We start from the raw sequence: 24,260 nt of genomic DNA, 5'->3' as shown, positions 1-24,260 counted from the left end.
GAGAACCAGATAAATAGATTTAGAGATCTGTCGTCAAGTCTAGACTGCACGACTTTGTTTCCAATAGTATTCTTATATCGTGCCAACCATCCAGCTTGACTGCACATCATAGCCCCCCGCATTTATATATCAGACATCATTTCTAATCATGAAAGCCGTCATCATAATATCTCATAGGACATAGCGGAATCTAGACCCATAATTCTCCTCTGCCACGCCATCATCGTTTCCATTGGACCCTCCTTCGGTAGATTCCTCGTTCTTGGTACCATATTTCTGATCCAAGCGTTTGTTCTCCCAGACCAAAAGACACCGCAAAGTGAGTGCTAGGATAGTCACAAATATCATAAAAGCGGCGCAAACGGATTGTCCTCGAACGTATCGAGGCGCGTCTTTTTCGGGGAAGATGTTGGTGCCCAGAAAAGGGCCACATTGTCCGACCAGGTTGAGCATTACAATCCCCATACCTCGTCGGGTGTCGGATCCTTGATTATCTAGATGATTGATTAACATCTGATCAGACGATATGAAGATGGTGATGACGCACTCAATACCCAAGGAAGTATATTAGCAATAGAGGGGAAGACTCCCACTGCTGCCAGAAACACGCCGAGATAACGGACACCAACTGAGGTGCATGTGGCGAGCAGCACATATCCAATAGCCCCAATGAGCGACAACAAAGTAATCATCAGCCCTCGCTGTTGCAGTCGATCGGCCAACCAGGTTGTGGCAATTGTTACAAGAAACGAAGCGAAGTATGGCGGTGCTGTGAGACCCTGGGCGTTGATTGACGTGAAGCCCATGTCTTTAAGGATCTTGGGAAGGAACACAGGGAGCGAAGAAAAGCTCACGTTGCAGCTGAAGTACATCAACTGTATTTCCGTATCAGTACAACTTGATCGAGAATCAAGGGAGAGCACAACATACCGCCGCGATCCAGGCTTTAACATCCAACAGGGTACGGCCAATATCCTTCCAGTCAATGCCTGCTACCCGCTCGCCCTCTCCGCTCTTCCGGAGCCCTCTCGCTCGTGCAACCTCTTTTTCTTCATCAGTCAGGAAATGGGCAGACGCTGGGTGATCTGGCAGGTAAAACCAGGCAAGAAAAGCAGCAAGTATAGAGGGCGCCCCTTCCACTAGGAACAGCAATCGCCAATTGGCCAACTTGGAATGGCCAGATGTGATTCCATATGCCAGGGCGCCTGCAAATGTGTTGGCCAGAGGCGCAGCAGAGAAAAACAGCCCGATCCGCAGACCGAGTTCATGACGGCGATAGAAGAAAGACAACAGGTACGGTGTGCCAGGTCCAAACGCGGCTTCAGACAGCCCTAGAAGAAAACGAAGGGCCATCATTCCCTCCCAATTCTGTGCCGCAGCTTGACAAGTCGCAACAATGCCCCTGAAAGATTTAGGAGGGTGATCGCAAATGAAACCGGGTCGTCACGTGGCACTTACCAGCTCATCACAGTAATCGCTGCCCAGCGATGAGGTGGTAGAATCTTCCACATCAAGGCTAGAAACTCGAACAGCGTGTACGCGATGTAGAAAATCGTCAGAAGCCAAGAGTAGCGCTGTCCACTCAGATGCAAATCTTGTTTCATCCCAGCTATGTATGCATTACCTGTATATAGTCAGATGGAAATCTTGCTCCACTCCAGTCATAAAACAAACCTATGTTAGAGCGATCGAGTAACCCCAAAAGATCTAGGCTCAATGTTCTTGTTAGAAACAGCATTTAGAGTCGACAAGGCGGAGGGAGGACTCACACAAGAACCCCAGAAGGGTCGGAACCCTTAGATCCAATTTCCTCAGAACCCGGCGCTCGATAGCCGGGTCTATAGTGATGGCTGATGCAGGCATCGAGGGCAGTGCTGTGTTGTCGTCTTCATCGTGATGGACCGCGTTCTGTTTCTCCGTGTCAACGCCCGGGGCTTGTTCAATAGCGTCTTTCATTTGATCCTTAGGAGTATCATTATCTTCGGGGGGTTTCATGGCCGAAAGTGGTGCTTAAAATGAAGGGTATCCGCTATGATTGCAAAAGAATCGGCGACAATAATCGAAAGACATCGTGAGAGCTGTAGGAGAACGAGGACATGACGCCCTTTTAATGGCCGAGTAACGCAGTAACGTCGGCAATACTGGTGCGAAAATGTCCCGCTCTATTAAGTGATCTGCAACATTAGGACGAGGAACGCGATCCTCCTGTCTCACAACCGGACCAGAATGGCTGAGGTTCGGTGAGGGGGGAGAGGGAAGTGTGACGCCACATGCAGTGGGCAACACTTGCAGAAAAGTGGATACATCCATAATTGAGATATCCTAATTATCCGAGAGTAGCATCTGGGCTCCATATCGGATCTCAATTGGACCCAGCCATGGAAGAGGGCTTTGCACTACCATTTCTTGTAGTTCATCTTCAGGCTTAAAGTGCGGAGAAACAAGTGGCGGGTCGAGAGAAAGCTTGTCCCTAAGCTCTATTGAGCTCCCTCCAGCCGTTCTTGAACTGGCGAATTGGACAAGTCAATATCTCATGTCGAGAAGGCTGGAGAGAAAGTTAGACATTTATAGTTATAGGGATGACTAAATCACATTTTAACGTCTTCACTCCGCAAGGTCCTTGATTCCTTACAGCTCCCCCATCTGCCCAGCCTCTGTTCATCTTCATCATGGTTGAAGCGTTCGGGTCATCCCCGACGCTTGGCGTGCCTGCTTTTAATGCCTGATCGGTAAGGTGTCAAAACTGCGCTATGAGTTTCTCCCACCAACCGCACCCGGTGTCTTTCTGGAACTTCAATTTTCCCGCGTCGCGTTGATAGCTAACTAGCATTCATCTAATTGTCCTCGCCTCCAAATACTACGCCTTGGAGGTGCCCTAGTCCACCCTCTATATTGTGTTTCTCTAGATAGACTGGATATTGTCATTTTTGCGACCGCGTTGACACCTGATTTACCATTGTCCATCGATATTTGGTCACAATGGACGACCCAGCGAGCCGCGTCCCGGCGCAGTTGGTGAGTCGTTCCTCTAGGAGTTTTGGGGACGATTCATTGCATAGTCATTCGAGGACAGCATGCTAACTTAGTGGGTTTGATTGCATAGCTGCCGCACATGCATCTGGTGTCGCGCCATCGGTACCCTTTGATGCACATGATGCCGACAGACACCGTCGTCGAATACCTCCTGTCCGCGCCCAAGATCGTTCGCGAAGCTCAACCGATGCACTGGACGATTTTAGATGGACCTCAGGATGGAACGGTGATGCTCACATGGCAGCCTCTTAACCACTTGGGGACAAACTTCGCCAGCGATGGTTACGTCTGGGCCGACGTGGAACAGGCCTTTACCTTTGAAGCTCGTGGATACGTATGGCGCTTGTCCTATGCATCTCCAATTCTCTGATTTTGTATGCTGATGCGTGTCCGTGACAGATGGTGGAGATGTGGCTCCATCGCAGCGGTTACCACCCTCCCAATGAGTCTGTGGCCATCCACTGTCGCAGACGCTACCGGCTGTTGCCCACGAAAGTCCCCAACCCTAGCCTTCCCCCTCCGGACCCGTCACTCTGGATTGTGCATTACTCCAGAGCGCCTCCTACGGAACATATTCCAGCGAACCGGATTCCGGTCTCCCCGCAAGTGCAAAACATGCTGGCTCAACGTCGTTTCCTCCAAAGCCAGGGTCAACTGGCGCGCAAAGATTTTATGCTTCATGATCGGAACAACTGGCCCACAATCAACTTTCCTCCACAGATAGCGCCGCAAGCACTTGCCCAACCGGCGGGGCCATATCCCAATGCCATGGTTGGCCGTCAGCCGTTCTATCCCCAGCCTGGGCAACCTGCGCCTGCGCCCGCCGCTGCAGCTCCGGCCAAGGCACCTCGTGGACATCGCGCCTCAACTGCGGCGATGACCGCCGCAGCAGCAGATTTTGCACTCGAGGATGAAGACGTTTCCACGGGCGACATGATGGATTTGCTGACTCCTCGGGAAGTAAGCAAAATGAGATACCAGCAACACCACGAGTGGATGGAAGAGATCTTCGCCTCGCCGTATGCGATCAGTCAGATCACGCCTGTTTCTTTGGGGCTCGGTCGCAAAGGCGAGTTGGAGACTCTGACTGCAGGTTTTTTCGATGCACCGGTTGGGCCTGCAGGTGGTGATTCGAAAGAAAGCACTGAGTCTGCTCAAGCGACGAAAATGGAGCCCGAAAAGGCAAAGGAGTTTGCCGACCGGGTTGCCAAAAAGGTGGCCGACATGACTGCAGAAATTGAGAAGCTTAAGAAGCGCCATGCCCGAAGGATGGAAAAGTTCAATCGCACCTCTTTACTCAAGGATGCTGAACTCCGACTTCGGGATGCAGCAGCGAATCCTGAAGATACCGGAACAGAGATTTGGCGAATGGAAGGTCGCACTGAGATGCCAACCGAAGGGGATGGAGATGAGGTCGTTCCCGTTGAACACAAGGCCAAGTACAAGGTTGATGACATTGTCCGAGAAGTTGAAGCCTCGTGGCGCAGGAAAATCGTACCGGAACCCAAGGTTTCCTGCGTACAAAAGGGTGGCTTGCTGGAAAAGATTGAACCCGAACCTGTTTCGACTGCAGCTGATGTCGATATCGACATGGGCCATACAGACAGCCATCTTCTTGGTCAGTTCGGCGCGCCTCCACAAGGGGCAGCTCCTGCAGCTCAGGGACAAGCGGCGCCAACAGCCACTGGAGCGGCACCTGCTCAACCCACCGCGTCTTTGGATGCCGAAATGGACATGGGCGATGGCCAACCCACGAATACCGCTGTTGGAGAAACTGGCGACTGGGTAATGGTGAACGAGGACAAGAAGGATGACAATATCAATAGACCTCCTGGCGACATGCAAGCGGGTGAAACGCCGGGAAGCGGATTACAGGGACTAACTCCTGGCCCTGGAAGCGCGGGTGACACCGGTCTTGACAGCGCGAATTTCGACTTCACCAACATGGACAGTGCTGGAGACGCGCTGGCAGCATACACGGAGCAGAACGAGGGTCTGGATCTCCCTGATCTGGATAACTCGGCGTTTGGGGATGCCTTTCACGCATCAGATAATGAGCATACCCACCACCATGATGCAGATGACATGTCATAAACTGGCCCGGAGGTGGTCGCATATTTTTCTTGTTTGGATGTAGGCTTTCTCATCGGGTGTTGGATGGTTCTGTTATATGCTGGGCGCTGGTTGAATTTTTTTGTCACCTCCTGCTGCCCACTCTTCCAAGGAAAAGAACTTGTGTTGTACGATCTAGATAGGAGACACACATTGCTATAATCGATTCGTGACGGCCTATATCAAGGCCGCCGTTCTGCACTCTGGCATCGGCCATCTTATAACACTATATTTTACTTCAAGGTTTGGTTCACACAAGGTCTACAATGTGCTAAGAGTCTGATGTTGTGGTGTGCCTACCTCTATCAGTTGTCCCGCGCACATGACGGCGTCACTGGATGAACATATTTGCAACACTCACTTTGAGGTATGAGGATGAATCACAAGGCGGGAAGATCCGCATGACAGGATGGTAGTGGAATATTCATTTAATGAGATTATTGCTCGAGTAAAGCTTGGGGTACGGAGAATATACTGCTATGCTATTGTCGCATACAGACATTGTGATCCTTTGACTATACCGTGAGCTTCCATAATTCCGTCGTCTTTTGAATCAGTACAGCTGTTATTCGGTCAAAGTCAATCGCAGTACTTTAATCGTGTTGCGCCAGATCTACTACTCTGCGTTTTGCTTGCCGTACGACGGTCCATCGCTTGCTGTACTCGGTATCGCTCGCATATCAGTTCAGGTTCCCACGTAACGGGCGTTCACGGCTCTTCCTCATCTACGGGCAGTCATTACCCAACTGACAGAGTCGACATGTGCTTCCTCGAAGTTGACAACGGACCGGGGCCCGGCGTACGAGTCGTCGAATACCGCCCGGGGACTCTTCGTGTCTCAATGCCAGGTCCTCGTCGGCGCAGAAGCAGCTGCAGTAGCGGTAGTAGCAGTGGCAGCGGCAGCTCCAGTTCGAGTTCCAGTTCCGGCTCAAGCAGCAGCAGCTCAAGCCGTCATAGCAGCAGCAGCAGTAGCGATGATACTACCGTTGTCATTGCGCCGCGTCCTTCGCATCACCATCGTCATCGACACCAGCACCACTCCTGGTATGCGCGCTCAAAGTCACCAGAACCAGAACCATCATATACGACTGTGCAAAGGACGAGAGTGCGCACGCGGTCTGAGTCGATTATTCCTTTCAGAAGGGGGTTCTTTGAAAGTCCGCCTCGTTCGCCGTCTCCGGTGTATAGATGTGTGAGATATGTTGAGCCTGGGGGCTGGGGACGATCGCGTTTGCACCATCCGGGGAGAGTATGGGAGGAGGAGGTGAGATTTGTCTCTGGGAGGGGAGGATGAATTGAGTTGCGTAAGCTGGGAGTATCATACTTCGCTATACATGCTATCGAGTTTACTTGCCGTACTTGCCTTTGATTGGTAGAGACGATTGCTGCATTGTTCCAAGATAAACGATTATGCTCCCGTCATGATCTTCAAGAACCCACTCCGTAGACTATGAGACTAGGGTACTGGGCTAGAAACGCATCACAACCAACACCACAACACGCTTTCCACGGCTCAATGCTCGAACTCAACTCTAAATCATCCATTAGAATCAATCACACACATCAACACATCATGAAACATCTCGACATTGACTGCATTCGGATCATGACTTCAGCTTCCGCTCATCCCGCATGACGTCATGTACGAGCAACTGCGCCATCAGTCAAGATGAACACCCGTTCGTCATCTCCAAGGGATATCATCCATCTATCTGTCTTGTGTCATCGTACACCTGATCTGCAGTGACTGAGTCGATAAGAGAACAGCCTGTTCCTCTCGGTTGTATAGCAGTACTGTGTCGTAACTGCACTTGAAGGAAGGCGCATTCCTGCTTGATTCTATTCAGTAACAGCTACGGATTGCCTCGCCTAATAAACTGATTGTACAGCTTTGGTGAATAAACAAGTTTGAACGGACCTCGCCATGATGTATGAGCCGTGCGAAAAAATATCCTATCCTCGACGTGGCTAATCGCACCAGGAACCGAAATCTTTCCATCCGAAAGAAGGAACCGGCCCGCCACCGCTTCAGCATGTCGACCTTCCGCGGTATGCAGGCGCCCGAGCTGAGCAAGAAGATGAGCCGTATCGTCAAGCAAGAGAACTCGGCCATCTCAGCCCACGAGGCAGCCGGCCGCGAGCGCGTCAACATCGCCGCCCAGCTCTCCGAATGGGGCGAAGGCACCGAGGATGACGCCGTCTCCGACATTTCCGACAAGCTCGGTGTACTGATGGCGGAGATCGGCGAGCAGGAGGATAACTTTGCGCAGAGCTTGGAGGATTACCGGAGTATCTTGAAGTCGATCCGGGATACGGAGACTTCGGTGCAGCCATCGCGCGATCATAGGGCGAAGATCGCGGACGAGATCCAGCGGCTTAAGCTGAAGGGGGAGCAGAGCAATGCCAAGGTGGAAGTTCTGGAGCAGGAGTTGGTGCGCGCTGAGGCAAATAATCTGGTCGCTGAGGCTCAACTGACCAATGTGGTACGTATGACCTTACGAGTGTACCTGATCGCGAGCGTGGGGCTAAGATTTGTCCGATAGACCAGACAGAAGCTCAAGGAGGCTTTTGATATCCATTTGGCTGCAGTCATTGAGCGCGGAGAGAAGCAGATTCTGCTCGCGCGTCATGCTCGCCGTCTCCTCAACTACCTCGACGACACCCCAGTCGTCCCTGGTGACACACGACAGCCCTATGAGCATGCCGATGAAGCAAGGCAGATCCTTGAGGCTGCCGAGAATGACCTAAAGTCTTGGGAGAGCAGCGTCGAACCCATCCATACCTCTGCGGGAGAGACCTCTGGCACGACTCTACTGCCCACTGGAGCAGGTAGAGGCCAGGAAGCTCAAGGAGGTGGTTTAACTGGAGCCGCTGGTAATGTCAACGAGACTGGCACCGACGGCGTCACACACGAAAAGTTGGATGAGCAACAGGTCTCGGGCGCTACCGGAACGCAGCCCGTTGCTGTGCCATACTGAGAAACCAGAGGAAAGCAGATAGGTACTCTTTCAGGGTAATGTCTTAGTCGTCAGTTTTACTTTGTAGCATGGTTTGATATTGGATGGGATGGTCATGGGTATATGGATTTAGTCGGAGTCTATAGGAACTTCCAGGTCTGCTGCCGCGGTAAATGATTTGTAATAAAAGAACTGTTTTGAGGGAATTTCATATAAATCAATATACTCTTATGTATAGGTACTATCAAAAGTCATGGAAGAATCCTATCCTGAGAGTTGATTGCAGTAATCTCACGTGACGCAGGCGGCAGCAAGTGACGCGGATGTTGGAGCTTCAATGGAGCTCTCAGCGAGAGCTGCAATTGCTTCCCATTTCATCCATCCACTTCCGCCATCGCCGCTGTATATTATCACTTCGATTAACTTCCTGCTTGTCTTTTTGCTACTGGAACCTAGAAGAGTCGGTTTCAATCATGGATAAATTAGTCGCCCAGTACTCGCGTCCACCTCACCAGAATGAGTTCTACTCGGAGCAAGAACAGCAGGACCTGACAGAGAGCCTCCCTCCTCTTTCTCTGAAGTTCGCTCTTCCTCCAGTTGCAAATGTGAGCTACAATTTAGCACTCCACCTGTCTGGACTTTCGGACCTGTGAGAATGCTCTATGGCGGAGCGGTTTCACTGAGCGGATCCTGCACTCATCGCACTTCGGAGAAGCTATCAGCTAATATGTGTGTCTTGCTCTTCCTCGCATTTAGTCTTCCGCATTCCTTCGTGCCATGACCGATGACCACTCGAATCCTAGCTGTCCCATCAAGCTCGCTCACGGAACAACAACACTCGCCTTCCGATTTCAGGGCGGAATTGTATGCCGTCAACTCCCCGTCTGGCTGGACCAATTGTACCAGTCTGGCTGACTCGTTGTCTCTTAGATCGTCGCGACGGATTCGAGAGCTACCGCTGGAAACTGGATCGCCAGTCAGACAGTCAAGAAGGTCATTCCCGTGTCGCGGTTGAGTCGGGGTGAGGACAAGAAGCAGGATACTCCGGTCCCTGGTCTATTGGGTACCATGGCTGGTGGTGCTGCGGTATGCATTCTTTTGCGTCCTGGTGGCATGGTGACACTGACAGAACTGCCCTTCAGGATTGCCAATACTGGCTGAGATATCTGAGCCAGCAATGCACACTTCACGGTGAGTCTGGACGTATCTCTAGCAAGACTGTTGTGTTAACGTCGTGGCAGAGATTCGGCACAAGCGTCGTATCACCGTTGCGGCGGCATCGAAGATTCTCGCCAATCTGACATACGCTTACAAGGGAATGGGTCTCAGCATGGGTACAATGTTGGCAGGCGTACGTTTCGATCCCCTCTTTTGCAAATGGGATGAGTGTGAAACTGATAACACCGCAGATGACCCCTCAAGAAGGACCAGCCCTCTACTACATCGACTCGGACGGCACAAGACTCCCCGGAAACCTGTTCTGCGTTGGGTCCGGTCAGACCTTCGCTTACGGTGTGCTTGACGCCGAGTACCGCTACGACTTAACTGAAGAGGAGGCCCTCGAGCTTGGTCGTCGGAGCATTCTTGCCGCCATGCACCGTGATGCGTACTCTGGTGGTTTCATCAACTTGTACCATGTCAAGGAGGAAGGCTGGGTCCACCACGGTTTCGACGATATGAACCCCATTTTCTGGAAAACAAAGCTGGAAAAGGGCGAGTTCTCGAACGTTACGTCGGCCCTTTAAGGGCACATTCTGATAATTCCTGTGGTCGATATGATGATTATCTCGTAATTCCTTTTCTCTACGCATTGAAAACTTTTCGACTTGCTGTTGCCATCATTGAAATCTACCTGGTAGTACGAAATAGGCAACAGGCGATGGAATGAAATCTAGAATATAATAGACAAAAAGCTGCACCTCGTAATCTTAAACATCTTGATGTGAAGATCAAGACAAGAGTAGAACAAAAAAAGACTCTAGATTGTATCCCACATAACATACAAACGCCCTAAGGCGACAAAAAACGAACAATGCTCAAGCGCTCTATACATATGCTTTTTCACTGAGCTCAGCGTATCTCGTGGAGTATATGCATCCTTTATTCTTCCCACTTAATTGTCAACCCAGAACTTCATTCTGATACCCATCGCGGCGAGTTCCACGTCAAGGTAGCGCAGGACACCCGGAACAGCGACGATGGTGACATTGTCACCGCCCACATAGCGACGGCCGTCTCCATCCTCCCACACGATGGCGCGGGAGTCCTCGAAGACAGCTTCGCGGGCGCAGCGTCGGCAGCGCACAATGCCCGGTGCACCACTCTGCTGGGCGAAGGCGTTCTTGGCGGCGGAAGCGGCCAGACGGGCCTTGCTGGAGCCGGCGGATGAGACGGCGACCTGGGTGGAAAGGAAGGAGCCGCAGTCGCGGCAGATCCAGGCGCGCTGGGAGTCGGAGCAGTTCATCAGACGGTCCTGGAGGATGAAGGCCGCGCCGTGGGCGATGAGCGAGTCGCGCTCCATCTCTCCGACACGGATACCGCCTCCCTTTGCACGACCCTTGACGGGCTGGCCGGTCAGCTGGTTGACGGGACCGGTTGTCCGGACCTGGAACTTGTCGTTGACCATGTGTCGGAGACGCTGGTAGTGGACAACGCCAATGAAGATGTCGGCGGCGAATTCCTTGCCTGTGACACCGCTGTAGAGGGGCTCGTTGCCGTAGTAGTTGTAGCCGGCCTTGCGCAGCTGTTGGCCGAAATAGTCTGCCGCGGTGTTTTCTTCCGAGAATTGGAAGGGGGTGGAGTCCTGAGGATGGCCGTGCAGAGCTCCAGCCTTGCCGGCCATGGATTCGATCATTTGGGCGATGGTCATACCTGCAATGAAATTAGTCTCATGTCGTTTGAAACGCAATGGAAAAAGCCCGCAAAGGTGAACTTACGAGAAGGGAAAGCGTGAGGGTTAATGATCAGATCTGGCTGGATACCGCTCTCGGAGAACGGCATGTCAACCGCAGGCCAGAGCTGGGAGCAGACACCCTTCTGTCCGTGACGAGAAGAGAATTTGTCACCGATAACAGGTTTTCTGGGGATACGGTACTTGACGCTCAGTGCCTGGCACGGCTCCAAACCGGTCTCGGCACCCATGATCCGGATGCTGTCAATGTATCCTTCTTCTGCGTCTTTGTACTTGACGAAGTGCGTGATGCCGTCAACATTCACGTAAGAATCAGAAGCAGCATCATAGCGCACAGTATGCCATGCAGCAATCAGACTTCCCTCCTTGACTCTGGCACCCACATGGGGGAGACCGTCCTCGTCGAGAGTAGTACGCCACTCTGCCCGAATCTCTCCGCCGGGAGCGAAACCAAAGAGCTTGGTAATCTCGCGTCTGGACTTGCTGCGCCGCGAGTCCTTGTCGTCAAGAGAGTGGATCTTGGTCTTGTAAATAGTACCGTAGCCGAAGCCACGCTCGTGCGACGACTTGTTGATAATCATGGCGTCATCCATGTCGTAACCTGTATACGAGATAATTGCCACGACCGCGTTCGTGCCGTTCGGGAAGTTGTCTAATCCATATGCGTTGTACAGCGGAGGTCGTACAATAGGCGTCTGACCGGTCTGCAATCTGTACAGCTTGTTGTCCGTCCGGTATTCGATCGCTGTGCCGGGTGTACCCATCGTCTGCTTGCTCATCTGGCACTGGTACATGTTACGGGGCGACTGGTTATAGTCGGAGAAAGGTGTCATATTGGCGACGATGGACAGGATGTTCGTCGGTGTGAACTCAATGTGCGTGGACACGCCCGCCACAAGATCGTCGGGTAAGCATGCGATCTCCATAAACGGCTGTTCGAAGGGACCGACGTAGTCAAGCTTGTCGAGAGGTAGGTACTTGACAGGTCTGTACATTCTGGCGGCTTGAGAGAACATGTAGACACCAGGATATTGGCCACCATTCGAGTTGGGAACATAACCGATTTCCAATTCTCGTGGGATGTTGTGTGTACCCGAGACCTTCCAGTGCCGAACGGTATCCGCAATCATACGGGCCTGCTTGGGTGAGCAGTATCCAACAATTCTGCCATCCAGCTGCACCGTAACGCTGTCTTCTAAGGCAACGGACGATTCAGATCGTACACCAAGCTGCACCAACAGCTTTGGGAGATGAGAGACGTTGACATCGCTTGTGGCGATTAAGCACTTGTGAGCAAGATGGTTTAGCAACCCACAGGGTGCTCCATCAGGAGTGTGAACCGGACAAAGGAAGCCCCAGCTCTCGGGAAGCAGCTTACGAACTGTAGTTGTTTTCAGCTGTGCGAAGAAACTACCTCTGTGGATCATTCGGAAGTGACTGATAAATCGGTAGAAGTTGATCTTTTCCGCCATGACAGTGTAACCAGACACTTGTTGTAAATCTAGGCCCGTGGGACTGACGAGGTTACCAGTCGACAGGAAATACTCCAGCTTACCACCGATGTTCTCGTTGGTCCTCTTGACAATCTTGCTCAAGAAATCTCTTTCGAAAGCTGGATCAGTGAATTTTGCACCACCGTTGCGATTGGACCAATCCCTCAGGATAGGGCCAAAAGATCTCATCCATTCCTCAAGTTGTTCCTTGAGTATCATGCCGTACAGGAAACCGCCGAGCAGGATTTCTTGGTTGGAAACGGCATCCGGGTTGTCGGGGGCACAATCTCCAGCAACAAGCGCGTACAGCTTCCGGATCATGAACATGATCAACTTGAATTTGTCATAGTCTTGGGTCTCGGTGACATTCTGGTTACCGAGATGAGGCAAGACAATTTTGCGGAGGAACTCCGTACCAGCATCCTCGTTGGACATATCTGCTGGAACACCAAGAACGGGCTTGAACTTCTCGCCCAGATAAGCTCGGCAGGAGGAACGGGTATGTAGGTTGTAGGCTTTGTATGTTCTGAGCAGCAGTTCCACACGGTCCGTCACAAATGTATTGTTGACACCCTTGGACGTAGCGCTGCCGACAATGCCTTCGAATATTTCGCGATCGTTCGTTTCGACCAAACCCTTCATGATCATCATAACCGGGATGAGGTACTCGTTTTTCCGCCAAGAGAATCGGAAGGTCACGTTTCCGTCGCTGAGATAGTGGAGGACATTCGTCTGCGATGTCTGATCAGGGCGCACTGATCGTATTTGGATACCGAACTTGGTGTAGGTGTGACCACGACGAACGAAGGAACCACGGACAATTGCCATGGGGTAATTTCTCTTGCCGACAACCAACATACGGATGAGCTTCTCGTTACCATTGACAATAAAGTAGCCTCCCAGCTCCTCCGACTCTTCTTTGTGCTGGACAAGCTCCTGGGGAGTCGCCTTCTCCAGGTGGCATCGATTGGTCTAGGTTTCGATGCTATTAGTGTGCGAAAAGCAGTTAGACATCTATTATTTCAACGACTTACTCTCAGCATGATGGGCACCTGCCCAAGTTCTCTGATAGACTCCATCCAGTCTCCATTATTAACCTGATACTCGAGCCTCGCGCGCAGCTTCCCACGGTATGTAGCATGTCTCTCTCTGGCTTCTGAAGGGTAGATATTTCGGTTACGAGTAGCGAATTTATTTGTTGCGGGAATGGCCGGTTTCTCAAGGAAGATTTCCCTGATTCGAACATTAAGCCTGTTGCGTTTCGGGGGTCGCCGTCCTTCCGCTTTCCGTGCTCTCTTCTCCTCGGGGGTCTCAGCATCACCATCCAGAAAAGTCTTGATGCCGATATCTTTCAAACCTGCTTCGAGGACCTTGCTGCCCTCGAAAAGCGCGTTGAAAGAGTCAAGGTGTGGCCGAATGGCAGCCGCCAACGAGGGAAATGCGGTGTGGTCCTTGGGGGGGTTCTTGAAAAGCTGGTGCCGCCGGATGGTGTCAAAATCGACGGACCAATTGGTATCAGTCGCTGAAGGAGCCATTTTTGAAGAAAATTTGGGCACTCCGTGCCTCCTTCTCTGGTTGTCTCGACTATACCCGTGCGGAGGAATCGACACAAGATTTTCAACTGCACGGCGCTAGTCCGGATGTGTGCGCCAATGAAAAAAGAATTGGTGCAATATGAACACTCAATGTCCCATTCCTCACCCAGAGAAGCGTCTTAAATCTGATGTAGACTGGACTCGAGGAATGTATGGGACAGAGCGTCGCAGAGGTCGATCGGAACAATCTGTCGGAGACCTTGTTCATGCTGGAAATTTTTCGAGGGTGGACCAACGGACACATATCATCACGTGCTGATACTGATAGTGTCCCTTTGTCAGTGCCTTAGTGCCTTTCGGCCTTAGGCATCAATATCACCATGCGTCACAAGGATCACACTGGAGTGCAGATGCCGCCTTAGGCAATAAGGCAGACTTTTCCTGAAGACAGCAAGAAAAACATCCATGACACAATAATAACAAGGCTTGATTGATGGCTCAAGTACAACACAATGAATCACTTTGGTACGACAAAGTCACCTGTCTAAATGACTATCAGGGGTAAATGCGTGTTCAATATCGGATTTAAACCTGTCAACGTTGCTACTCCTGTCCATCCCTAATTATTGTCTCATTGACCTGACTGAGCTGCTAAGCTAAGCGCTCCCCTCCACCGCGGCGCAGAGGGAATCGGTCATGCGTGCACATAGATCCCAAGCAATTCAGTTTCACCACAACGCAAAGTAAAGAAGAATTTCCCTTTTTTTTTAACCTTCATCTCCTTGAGGCTTGTAACTACAAAATTTACTGGAAGACTTACCGCTCCTTTTGGCGCTCTATTCTCTAGCAGAATCTTGTCCCTTCACAGCCACTTGCTCGACGTTGTGTCCTCATTCTCCCGAACCTTCTGGGCGTCTCTCCACAAGCCGCTTTCTCTATTGCTCCCGGGCATTTACTATTTGATTTTACTTTTACCTTAACTTCTTCGACTGCGGTTTAGCCCATCTACGCCATCCCTGCGGTAGCTGGCTACCAAATATACCAAACCACCAAGAGGCTGACTTTCAGCCTACCCCCACTTCCCGCGCTTCGATCCAAGTCTCCAGGACCTTGGATCTCGACTATATCCACGTCCATTCGTCATTTGTCACCAATCCAGCAAGCACCCTGTTTTCATTCTGATCTTGACCGCAACTGATTCTGTTTCTTGGTTCCTGACCTCTACCGGAAGTAGAAGAAGTGATTTGAAGTATCCGCAGTATGGCGGGTATCTTTCGGACGATCTATGACTGGCTCCTGAGGATGTTTTGGTAAGTGGGCCGCGGTTTCAAAAGTATTCGCCCTGTCGGCGATAGCTCTCCCGGCCCGGCCCCCGCAGAGACATTGAATGCTCCGGCTTGCTAAGAGGGGTAAATGTATGTTGCGAATATAGGGCGACGGAGATGGATGTCACGATGATCGGATTGCAGAATGCGGGGAAATCGTCGCTGTTGCGGGTGCTTGCGGTATGCTTTATTTCACATTCAAGCGACCAGACAGTTTCCTTCTCTTCTACTCGTCATTGCTAATGCGGAGTGTTCGAGTTGGATAGGGAGGAGAGTTCACTGTAGAGTAAGTCTGGAGCGCGTAGGACCTGGCCTGGCCACAACCGGGTTGTCTTTGTCTTGGGTTGCTAAACCTCGCCTTTACAGCTCGATTCCAACGATCGGCTTCAACACGAAACGGGTCCAGAAAGGCCATGTGACTCTTAAGTGGTCAGTGTCCGAGAGTACTCCGGGTGTCGCATTCATCCAGCTAATATTGACACAGTTGGGATCTTGGAGGCCAGCCGCGGTTTCGTCCAATGTGGGAGCGATACTGCCGAGGGGTTAATGCGATTGTGTAAGTGTAAAGGTCCATTCGTTGACCCCAAGCCAGCCATGGTTAACTCTTGATGCAGGTACATAGTGGATGCGGCCGATCGTGCCGCCCTGCCGGTCGCCACAGAGGAGCTTCACGAGCTGATGGAAAAACCTTCGCTTAACGGCATTCCTCTGTTGGTTCTGGGAAATAAGTCCGACCTTCCGGACAAACTGTCGGTTGACGAACTCATAGACGCAATGGATCTCAAGTCCATCACGCGCCGTGAGGTGAGCTGCTATGGAATCAGTGCCAAGGAGGAGACAAACCTTGACGCTGTCTTGCACTGGTTGATCGCCAGAGCAAGCAGATGAGACATATGCGGGATAAAGCCTGCAGCGACGGCCTAACAACACCGACTCTCATTATCGTCTTTCGCCCTATCCTCGTCTCCAACCCACACAATTGTAGATTCTCATAATATCGGCTCGCTGCCTCAGTTGTAATGACTTTGTTGATGTGATCCAGGCACATGAATGGAGCGATTGACCTTTTTCTTTGCGCGGTTTTGGAGTCCTTTGCGACAAGTATGTTCACATCTATCGTCAAATGATATCAAGCCATTTTCTGTATCATCACCAAGGATATCTGTTTTGTCTAGTTGGGAGCGGGGCATCGGATCAGCTGATAATCAGCTAGCCCACTGCTGCTATCTTGATTGATTCCATGAGACATCAGGCCGAACCTAATCAGAGCAGTAAAAGTCCAGAGAAGGTCCATAAGAGAGGATATAGCTGCACTGCGACAGCGCAAAATTAATTATCCCCGAACGGCCAGCGCTACTCGGCAGTTTTTCCGAGAGCGTGGGTGACTTTGCTAGGAGAAGATTTGAGGACGCGTCGAGATAACGATACCCAGCCAACTTATTTATGGCTGTCACTGAAGAGGTCCAACAGTGGCCACTGACCACACACAGGCCAACTGATGCGTTGGCATTGCAGATGGAAGACGGGAACTAAACAAGCCCTGCCCTGGGCTTCCCAGCGAATCCTGCCCCGCCAACCACAAGCTCGCGAGACAGGCGTTGCCATCGTATCCTGGTCCTTCCCTGTCATAGGTAGATGGAGAATTATGGTTGGCGGAACAAGGCATCAAATCGTGAATTAGATGTTGTAGGTTTCTGACGAGAGTCTCTAGTTATAAACCGTGCGCTTTACGGGTTTTGTTGCGTCCTTTGTTTAAGAGAGGTAGAATTATTTTAGTAGTTCACTGAGTTGACCACTCTTGAGTGGTCTACTCGCCGATGCTGACAGTATCCGTTTACAGTAACTACGGGGTACACAGTCTGGGCCTTATTTGGTCGATAATCTAATATGCACATGGCTTAAGTCCACCGGGGTACATAGTTGTCCTATGGGTCGCTTTAACGAGGAAAAAGAAAACATATGACCCAAATTCAAACCATGCCGTCTACTTCAGATCTTATCTGTAGGTAGTACTATACAGTACTGACAACTTCTCATTCTCTTCCTCTCTGGACCCATCTCATGTGACAGTCAGACTGAATTCGGGGACTTTTTAATGCCGGTTGGTTGACGGGTGTATGCAGTTACAGAGGACGCAGAAGGCAAGTGGCAAACAAGAAGGACAATTGGAGACAGATGGATTGAGAAGCCATAGATAAGTGGTAGATTTGTGGATATTCTAGAAGCTCCGAGGGACGACTACTGGAAGACTCTTTGATGCTTATTATTATTATTTCCTAGGGCTCGGCGCTCATTATGGCGGTACTCATATGTAGCTACCTGCCTTATCCTCTGTTATCTGCACCTCTCCACAAGTTCAGTGATCGTTAGTAGTCTGACAAGCAGCCAGTAATTTACAAAGTCAATTTGGGCTCTTTGTCTGCGCCTCCTCGTCCAAGACAAGGATCTGGTGACTATCCATCCTCTTAATGAATTCTACTCGTATGGCTAGGTTGCCTCTAGCTTAGAGTAGTAATAATAATCAACGCCAAGTAACCCCAGCCATCGAGGAGTCACTTGGTACGTCGTACCTAGGTACCTCTGTATTTGTCTCAGGCTCTCAGCCAGGGCACAGCCACAGCCTTACCACCCAATCCGATCGGCGGTGCGTCCCCATAATTACCCGGGCCATTCGCCCATTCCCCATCGCCCACTCTTTTTGTTGCTGCCTTCAGCTCTCTAAAAACTTCACGCAGTACCTTTCCACCAGACTGTCGCCTTCAATTTCTCCTCCTCTCCTCCCTTACATACCTTCTCGTCACCTTCATCAAGCATCCCTGTGTTTCAAGCATATTTGACTCGCATTCTTCCTTGTACGACCGTCTACCACCTCTATCTGTCGGTTGCAGGAGTTCTTTCGTCCACCGCCTGATCTACGTCATCCACACCAGGCCGTGAATCGAAGAGGTTCTCCAACCACCATGGGGTTCCTCTATCAGCGAGAGGTATGGTGAGTATTTATTCCATCTCTGCATGTGGCATTCAAGTCGATTAAGTGGACTAATTCCCTTTTAGTTATTACAATAATTGGACTGGTAGATGCAACGACAGCGCCTGGTATAGCTGGGGCCGCTGGGTTGCCTTTGCTGTGATCGTCGGCGCAGCCTTCATAATCTTCTTCCTTCTTGCGTATGTCGCCGTCTCCTTTCATCTAGGGTCATGTATCTCAACTAATTGCTCCTGATAGATGTTATAACGCTCGTCGTCGTCGCCATCGCGGCCTCCGGCCTCATCCCGGGACCGCTTGGCTTGCTCCTCCTCCAGGCCCTCCTCCGCCAAACCAGCCATATTACGGGGACCCATACTATCAACATCAGCCGCCACCGCAATATACACCTCAACCGCAGACACATGGTTACTTTGGCGGACAACAAACGGGCATCGAGCTGCAGTCGCCACCGCACGCTTATAACGCAGGAGGTGACCGAGTATACCAGCCTCCACCAGGGCCGCCACCTCAGAACGGACCCAAGGTGTAGGTTGCTGCAGAATGCATGCACTGGTACTAGGAACATTGTTGCCTGTTAGATCTCGAGTGCTTCTTTGGTCAGGGGCACTGTTGTTCGTTTAGGCGTTTCCGGCAGTGTTGGGATACCTTGTCTCTCGTTCCGCTCTTTCCTTCATAATTGGTGAGGTCTGCAGTTGTGAAGGAGTTTATGATGTTACCACGAGTCTCTATATTTCGTCTCTACATCGATTCTTAATTTCATGACCTAAAGGGAAAATATCGGCGCTCTTGACTTTCATGGCCTATTACTGCATGGAAGCTTTCAGTGTTAACCATACCCGTCCTAGGAAATTCATGTGTTATAATTAATTTATTCAGAGATAACTAATTTCAATACTAGCGATATAAAATGTCCTCTTCTCCATTCGCATGGAGACCAGTGCTTCCGTTGTATATTCTACTGCTACATCCAGCTTTGGTCAGGAGTGCAGCATTTCATCCTGATCGTACGATCTACCACCGTACTTGACATTCCATTCCTTTGCGCACAAAGTAGGATGCCAGTCCCTCTATTCTCCATCGAAAATATCCAGAACAACGCAAAGCATGCTTTTCGTATGACTTGACTTCGTATAGGAGATCCTCCATTCCGAAGCCTCTGTGGATCACAACTACCAATGATATTGGAATCCACATTCGAATGAAATGAGCGATCGACAAATTTGCAAGGGCAAACACCGCGGTGGAGAGGGCCATTACTTTATCAGTCATCGATCAACCATGTGTCTGCAAACGTTTGCCGACCCTCGTAAGTAGAAGTTCTTGGCTGGTGCGAACCGTGCGATGGGAGATTAGTCCTCCCGTTGGTAAACCTTTGGTTAACATTATTTAGCCCATTCCAACCGACTGAACCAACCATTCACGGCACCTGTCAGCATTTTTCCTGTCTGCTGCGATATGCGGTTCGTGTATGGAGTACGGGTACCTACCTCTACTCCCTACAGGTATGATTTATTGCTGATCCCCGCGTGATAATCATGCCTATCGTTAACCCTCTGCCTCCTCTTTTCCAACCTTCCTTTTTCCCAAGTCAATGCTTTTTTTCTTCTTCCCTCTAAATCTTTTTTTAAACTTATGATTCCTTCAGTTCTGCTGTTTTCTTTTCAATCTCCTCTTCACCTTCTTACTTTCTTTTAAGAATTCGACCGCTTGGATGAACAGTTTCTTGCACTCGGCTGTCAGATAAGATACCTGGAGGCGGGTGTGCATCAAGTCTGAGACGCAGCTCGTCGGCAACTCGACTCGTCTTACTTTTATCTTCGATCCTTCTATCCTATTCATTCATTCTCTGCGTTTCAAAAAGGCCTGTGTATATACTCTTGTTCGAGTATCAACCTTTCTAAGATCCAATTTCAACGCTCTTTTGGCAGTCGAGATTACCTGCTGCCTACATACCTTAGCCGCCGCAGACGGCGAATTGCACTCACGCCGGATGACATGCGATCTTCTGAGATCTTACTTGACTGAAAAGTATTCTATCACCGGATTTTTGCTGCCAAGATCGAGTTCCGGCAATCTATGACAGCCTCGTACGACCTAAATCATCTCTTTTCCGTCCACTTATCTCGCCCTGGCATTGTCGCATCAGATTGCACTGAATCGCTAGGGAACCAGTATTGCAGCGTCGGAATTGAACACCTGAACTTTTGTGATCTGTGGAAGAACCTATCTGCCAGGAGCACCGGAGGATAAATAATCCTCTTAAACCTGCGTCATGAGTCCAGTCGATCGCTCCTCGCTCTTACTATGGGCACGGGACGTAGTCGGCGACCTCAAGTCTGCGCCGGATACATTCTCGAGTTGGGACAAGTGCATGGCAAAAACTTATTGCAAGTACGTTGCGCCTTTTCTGGTCTCATCTAAGTCGATGTGCTGACTGAGATTAAATTAGATGGCCCGTCATCGTTGGTATCATTATCGGCGCAGTCATCCTCATCTCTGTGATTGCGTGCGTGATTAATTGTTTGTGCTGCGGCATCCAGTGTTGCACAGGCTGTTGCCGGTGCTGCTCGTGTTGCTGCCCGTCCCCTCGCAACAAAGCTCCAAGACCGAAGTATCTAGATGACCCGGGGTATCATCAGCCGCCTCCGATGCCGGCAAACGATGGTTACCGTGCTCCTCCAGGTCCTCCGGTTTACCGTGGAGCCCAGGTTGCGCGGTTCGAGACGCCAATCAGTCCTGCACCTGCCAAGGTGAATGAGGATGCGCTGCCTGCGATGCCAAGTTGGAATGATGCTGTCACCAGGAGAGTGGAGGATAACAGCCATCAGGATACGATGGAAATGGAGCCCTTGAATCCTGCGCACCAGGACTATCAGCGAGTGCAGTCACCTGGAAGGTTCAATAGCCCTGGTCAAATGGGCGTCCCTCCCATTAGAACACAAACTTCTTCTCCCGGCTATTTTCACGCGTCTTCGCCCTACGATGACGAGCGCCAGTATAGCCATGATTCCTCCGGACCATATAATCAGGGCACAACCTCCCCTTATGATCGCGCATATCATGACTATTCTCCACAGAACTTTTCGCAACCTATGCCCAGAAACCCGGCTCCTTACAGCTCGCAAACACAGTACTCAAACATGCCTACGGCACTGCCACCTTCTGCTGAGATGCCCCGTCATCTGCCCTACCGCCAACCCTCCCCAGGCATGTCAAGCATGCCGCCGCCATCGTACAGAGGAATGTCCCCGAACCCTCCTACATCTCCACCTCCCCCATTCTCGGCGACAAATCCCGTTCCTCTCGAAGTGAGCGACCCGGGCAGGCCCCCGAGTATCCTACAAAGCGGGCGAAAGCCCGCACCTAACTCATATCGAGATGTTTAGCATCGAGCTACGCAGTAACACTTGAATAAGTCCTGTCTCCTTCTGTATTTTCTCCAAAAGCGCGGCGGCCCCATTTCGGATATATGTGATATGTATGATCATTCTGGGTTGAAAGTCTGCGCCTCTCTTTTATGCTTGTCATCTCTTACTCTCGAGGATGAGGGTTTCTTTTTACTTTTCGGTGTTATGGCAATCACGGCCGCCTGCTACATGACGGAGCGTTCGCCTCGGATTATCCTCTCTGCTTCTCACGATATATTCCTGGACCACAGGTGAATGACAGTCTTGGGTCTGGGGTTTGATGTCTTTTCTTTGATGTACACCGTTCTGTTCATGGTTGATTACCAGTCGATACGGGTCGCTGTAAGGCTAGCTCGATGGAACATTATCTGACCTAACCTAGCACCGAGTATAGACCTTGAGACTGTAGTAAATACGGGTCTTTCGAGATATGCAAATCCCAAACTAAGAAGGTACCAATTAATGTAACCTCGAATTGAGGGATGTCACCATCAGTAATTACTTTTCTCCATGTGGTATCTTCTACTCAGACAACCCGCTAGCAAAGTCTAAGGGCGCAAACGACAACCGCCAACCCAGCCAAAGACCAACGCCTCTCGGTGACCTCACTCCTGCAACGAGAAATCAAACTCCTTGAATGCCTCCTTGAACGCAGCAGCATCCGCCTCCTCCTCTTCCTGCGGCTGCACCCCATCCTTCCAATTCATCCGGTTCTCCAACTCCATCAGTTTCGCCATCACCCGCCGCCCGAACTGAATATCGAAACGGAATTCCGGCCCCAGGGGGAGGAGGAGCGTGTTCTCCGTTCTTTTGGCGGCGGTGGCGCCGTCCGAGCCTTCGGCGGTCTCAGTTTCCGCCCCAGAGGCGGACGGGGGCTGCCAGATCCACAGGCGGAAGAAATCGCCCGGTTCGCTGCTGGGGTCGGCGGTTGCGGAGGGACGCTCGAATTTGGGGTAGTTGAGGTTCTCGGCCTCGACTTTGAAGGCGGCGTCGACAAGGCCGCGTTTGATTAGGTCGGCGGGGACGGGCAGGAATTGCCAGTGGATGTGGATGCCGGATCCGCGGCTGACTTCCCAGGTGACAGCGCCGAGGGCGCCGTTGCTGCGCTGCTGGAGCATGGCGTGCAGGGCGGAGCGGTAGCGCTGCATTTCGGCGTAGGTCGATTGGCGGGCTGTCTGGTCTGTGATGCTGGAGAGGGTGGGTGTGTGGGTGAAGGGGATGATCAGGATGTGGCCGGGGAAGTTGAGGGAGCGGAACGTTTTGGCGGTGGAGAGGGGTCCCTTGGCGGTTGTGAGGTAGCTTTCGTTGCCGATGGAGGTGATGAGATGGGTTGCGATGTTGGGGTTGGAGAGGCAGAAGAAGCATTGCTCCGGTCCTGGGGGAGGGGCTCGGGCGCGCTTGCGCGGCCGGCTGTGATCTTCTTCGGTGCCGGCGAAGCGGTGGTAGGACTCACGCTGAGAGGGAAGGACTTTCCGCTTGACTTGGATGGGGGCCAGAGGGGTTGCAGTAGCGCCGACGGGGATGGTAAGGGGTGGAGGGGCCTTGGGATCCAGCGTGAAGGCGTACATCCATTTTTGCTTGGATGTTTTGCTGTAGGATGCCAGACTGATGAAGCGGGTGAGGGGTTTGGCGTCTGGGTTATCCTCTGATGGCATGTGGAAGAATGGTTCGCGCTCGTAGAAGAATCCATCAGACGAGGAAAGATGGTATCGAGGTTTCAAGGTAGAGCAGAGGTCCGCGATGCATTGCACCTCCTCGGGCACCTTGGCATCCTCCGGTAACGGCGCACTGGACCCGGTTCGAATACCCTTGGGCCATTGGTGAGTGATCAGGATGTCCGCACTGTGGGCTCCGTAGAGTGCCCTGGCGTCCGATTCTGTATAGCCGGGATGGAACTTATTGGTTGCTTTGCTGTCTGCCTCGAGATTACCACCAAGAGCAACAAGACGGATGCCTTCCGCGGTCTTAAGAGTACCGCGTTTGCCCAGGAAGTACAGATTCGGGCAAACTTCGTCGTTCGCCTCGATTCTTTCCACTATCCTGGTGGGAAGGGGTCGGCTGCCTAACCCAAAGTAAGTTGGCAGGGGTACGTTGATGTTCCCCTGTAACAGGGCAGTGATCTCGTCCAGCTCATGCTCCGTTGAGCAATCTCCGAAGAGGTCCCCAACAATGATCGCAATTGAGAAGGTCTGTTTGACATGTAACTTGGCGAGCTTGGTGAACACTTCACGCAGCTCACAGTTCACACTCCCAATCACAACACTAGATCTCCGTTAGCGAGTCGAGTATCAATTGCAGAAAGAATAACTTACATTTTCGAAGCCATTCTTCAATTAACTTATACTCTGAACCCTATGATGGAACAGCTAATATCAACATAGTTGAAGGGATATGGAATTTTCTGAAAACTGAGCAAAATCTTTATCTCCTTTGTCACTGATAAAGTAGCGGTAAAAATACCGTCTAATTATGCTGCTCCGAAAGAGAAAATTCTTTTT

At 51.1% G+C, this 24,260-nt stretch overlaps 10 protein-coding genes across 10 annotated transcripts, besides 1 other annotated feature; 7 read left to right on the top strand and 3 right to left on the bottom strand.

Annotated features, from left to right (window-relative positions):
* Positions 1-171: 171 nt before the first annotated feature.
* On the bottom strand, positions 172-1,995 carry NFIA_053990 (putative MFS transporter; the record flags this gene model as incomplete). The annotated part of the gene is made up of 6 exons (XM_001257949.1): positions 172-494; positions 548-875; positions 931-1,402; positions 1,459-1,624; positions 1,675-1,707; positions 1,770-1,995. 6 exons carry the CDS (start codon positions 1,993-1,995, stop codon positions 172-174), a joined length of 1,548 nt encoding a protein of 515 aa, XP_001257950.1.
* A 984-nt stretch (positions 1,996-2,979) lies between these two features.
* On the top strand, positions 2,980-5,127 carry NFIA_053980 (uncharacterized protein; the record flags this gene model as incomplete). Its single annotated transcript, XM_001257948.1, has 3 exons — positions 2,980-3,015; positions 3,104-3,367; positions 3,433-5,127. 3 exons carry the CDS (start codon positions 2,980-2,982, stop codon positions 5,125-5,127), a joined length of 1,995 nt encoding a protein of 664 aa, XP_001257949.1.
* An 859-nt stretch (positions 5,128-5,986) lies between these two features.
* On the top strand, positions 5,987-6,439 carry NFIA_053970 (uncharacterized protein; the record flags this gene model as incomplete). Its single annotated transcript, XM_001257947.1, has 1 exon — positions 5,987-6,439. The coding sequence occupies one exon, from the start codon at positions 5,987-5,989 to the stop codon at positions 6,437-6,439; it is 453 nt and encodes a 150-aa protein (XP_001257948.1).
* Positions 6,006-6,118: a microsatellite.
* A 739-nt stretch (positions 6,440-7,178) lies between the features above and the next one.
* On the top strand, positions 7,179-8,123 carry NFIA_053960 (Eisosome component PIL1/LSP1 family protein; the record flags this gene model as incomplete). Its single annotated transcript, XM_001257946.1, has 2 exons — positions 7,179-7,628; positions 7,689-8,123. The coding sequence occupies 2 exons, from the start codon at positions 7,179-7,181 to the stop codon at positions 8,121-8,123; spliced, it is 885 nt and encodes a 294-aa protein (XP_001257947.1).
* A 452-nt stretch (positions 8,124-8,575) lies between these two features.
* Positions 8,576-9,847, top strand: pre2 (proteasome core particle subunit beta 5; the record flags this gene model as incomplete). The annotated part of the gene is made up of 6 exons (XM_001257945.1): positions 8,576-8,707; positions 8,859-8,966; positions 9,033-9,188; positions 9,245-9,293; positions 9,344-9,453; positions 9,512-9,847. The coding sequence occupies 6 exons, from the start codon at positions 8,576-8,578 to the stop codon at positions 9,845-9,847; spliced, it is 891 nt and encodes a 296-aa protein (XP_001257946.1).
* A 368-nt stretch (positions 9,848-10,215) lies between these two features.
* On the bottom strand, positions 10,216-14,041 carry NFIA_053940 (DNA-directed RNA polymerase I core subunit RPA135; the record flags this gene model as incomplete). Its single annotated transcript, XM_001257944.1, has 3 exons — positions 10,216-10,973; positions 11,039-13,478; positions 13,541-14,041. The coding sequence occupies 3 exons, from the start codon at positions 14,039-14,041 to the stop codon at positions 10,216-10,218; spliced, it is 3,699 nt and encodes a 1,232-aa protein (XP_001257945.1).
* Positions 14,042-15,301: 1,260 nt separating this feature from the next.
* NFIA_053930 (ADP-ribosylation factor-like protein) lies at positions 15,302-16,254 on the top strand (the record flags this gene model as incomplete). The annotated part of the gene is made up of 5 exons (XM_001257943.1): positions 15,302-15,351; positions 15,474-15,546; positions 15,773-15,795; positions 15,851-15,922; positions 15,981-16,254. The coding sequence occupies 5 exons, from the start codon at positions 15,302-15,304 to the stop codon at positions 16,252-16,254; spliced, it is 492 nt and encodes a 163-aa protein (XP_001257944.1).
* Positions 16,255-18,326: 2,072 nt separating this feature from the next.
* NFIA_053920 (resistance to Congo red protein) lies at positions 18,327-18,884 on the top strand (the record flags this gene model as incomplete). The annotated part of the gene is made up of 3 exons (XM_001257942.1): positions 18,327-18,355; positions 18,421-18,534; positions 18,593-18,884. The coding sequence occupies 3 exons, from the start codon at positions 18,327-18,329 to the stop codon at positions 18,882-18,884; spliced, it is 435 nt and encodes a 144-aa protein (XP_001257943.1).
* Positions 18,885-20,627: 1,743 nt separating this feature from the next.
* Positions 20,628-21,741, top strand: NFIA_053910 (uncharacterized protein; the record flags this gene model as incomplete). The annotated part of the gene is made up of 2 exons (XM_001257941.1): positions 20,628-20,746; positions 20,805-21,741. 2 exons carry the CDS (start codon positions 20,628-20,630, stop codon positions 21,739-21,741), a joined length of 1,056 nt encoding a protein of 351 aa, XP_001257942.1.
* Positions 21,742-22,367: 626 nt separating this feature from the next.
* On the bottom strand, positions 22,368-24,088 carry NFIA_053900 (CwfJ domain protein; the record flags this gene model as incomplete). The annotated part of the gene is made up of 2 exons (XM_001257940.1): positions 22,368-24,024; positions 24,075-24,088. The coding sequence occupies 2 exons, from the start codon at positions 24,086-24,088 to the stop codon at positions 22,368-22,370; spliced, it is 1,671 nt and encodes a 556-aa protein (XP_001257941.1).
* Positions 24,089-24,260: the final 172 nt, after the last annotated feature.

Source organism: Aspergillus fischeri, genomic scaffold, assembly GCF_000149645.3.
Source record: "Aspergillus fischeri NRRL 181 1099437636266 genomic scaffold, whole genome shotgun sequence".
In the NCBI taxonomy this organism is placed as follows: Eukaryota; Fungi; Ascomycota; class Eurotiomycetes; order Eurotiales; family Aspergillaceae; genus Aspergillus; species Aspergillus fischeri.
This window is presented reverse-complemented; position numbering and strand designations above follow the sequence as displayed.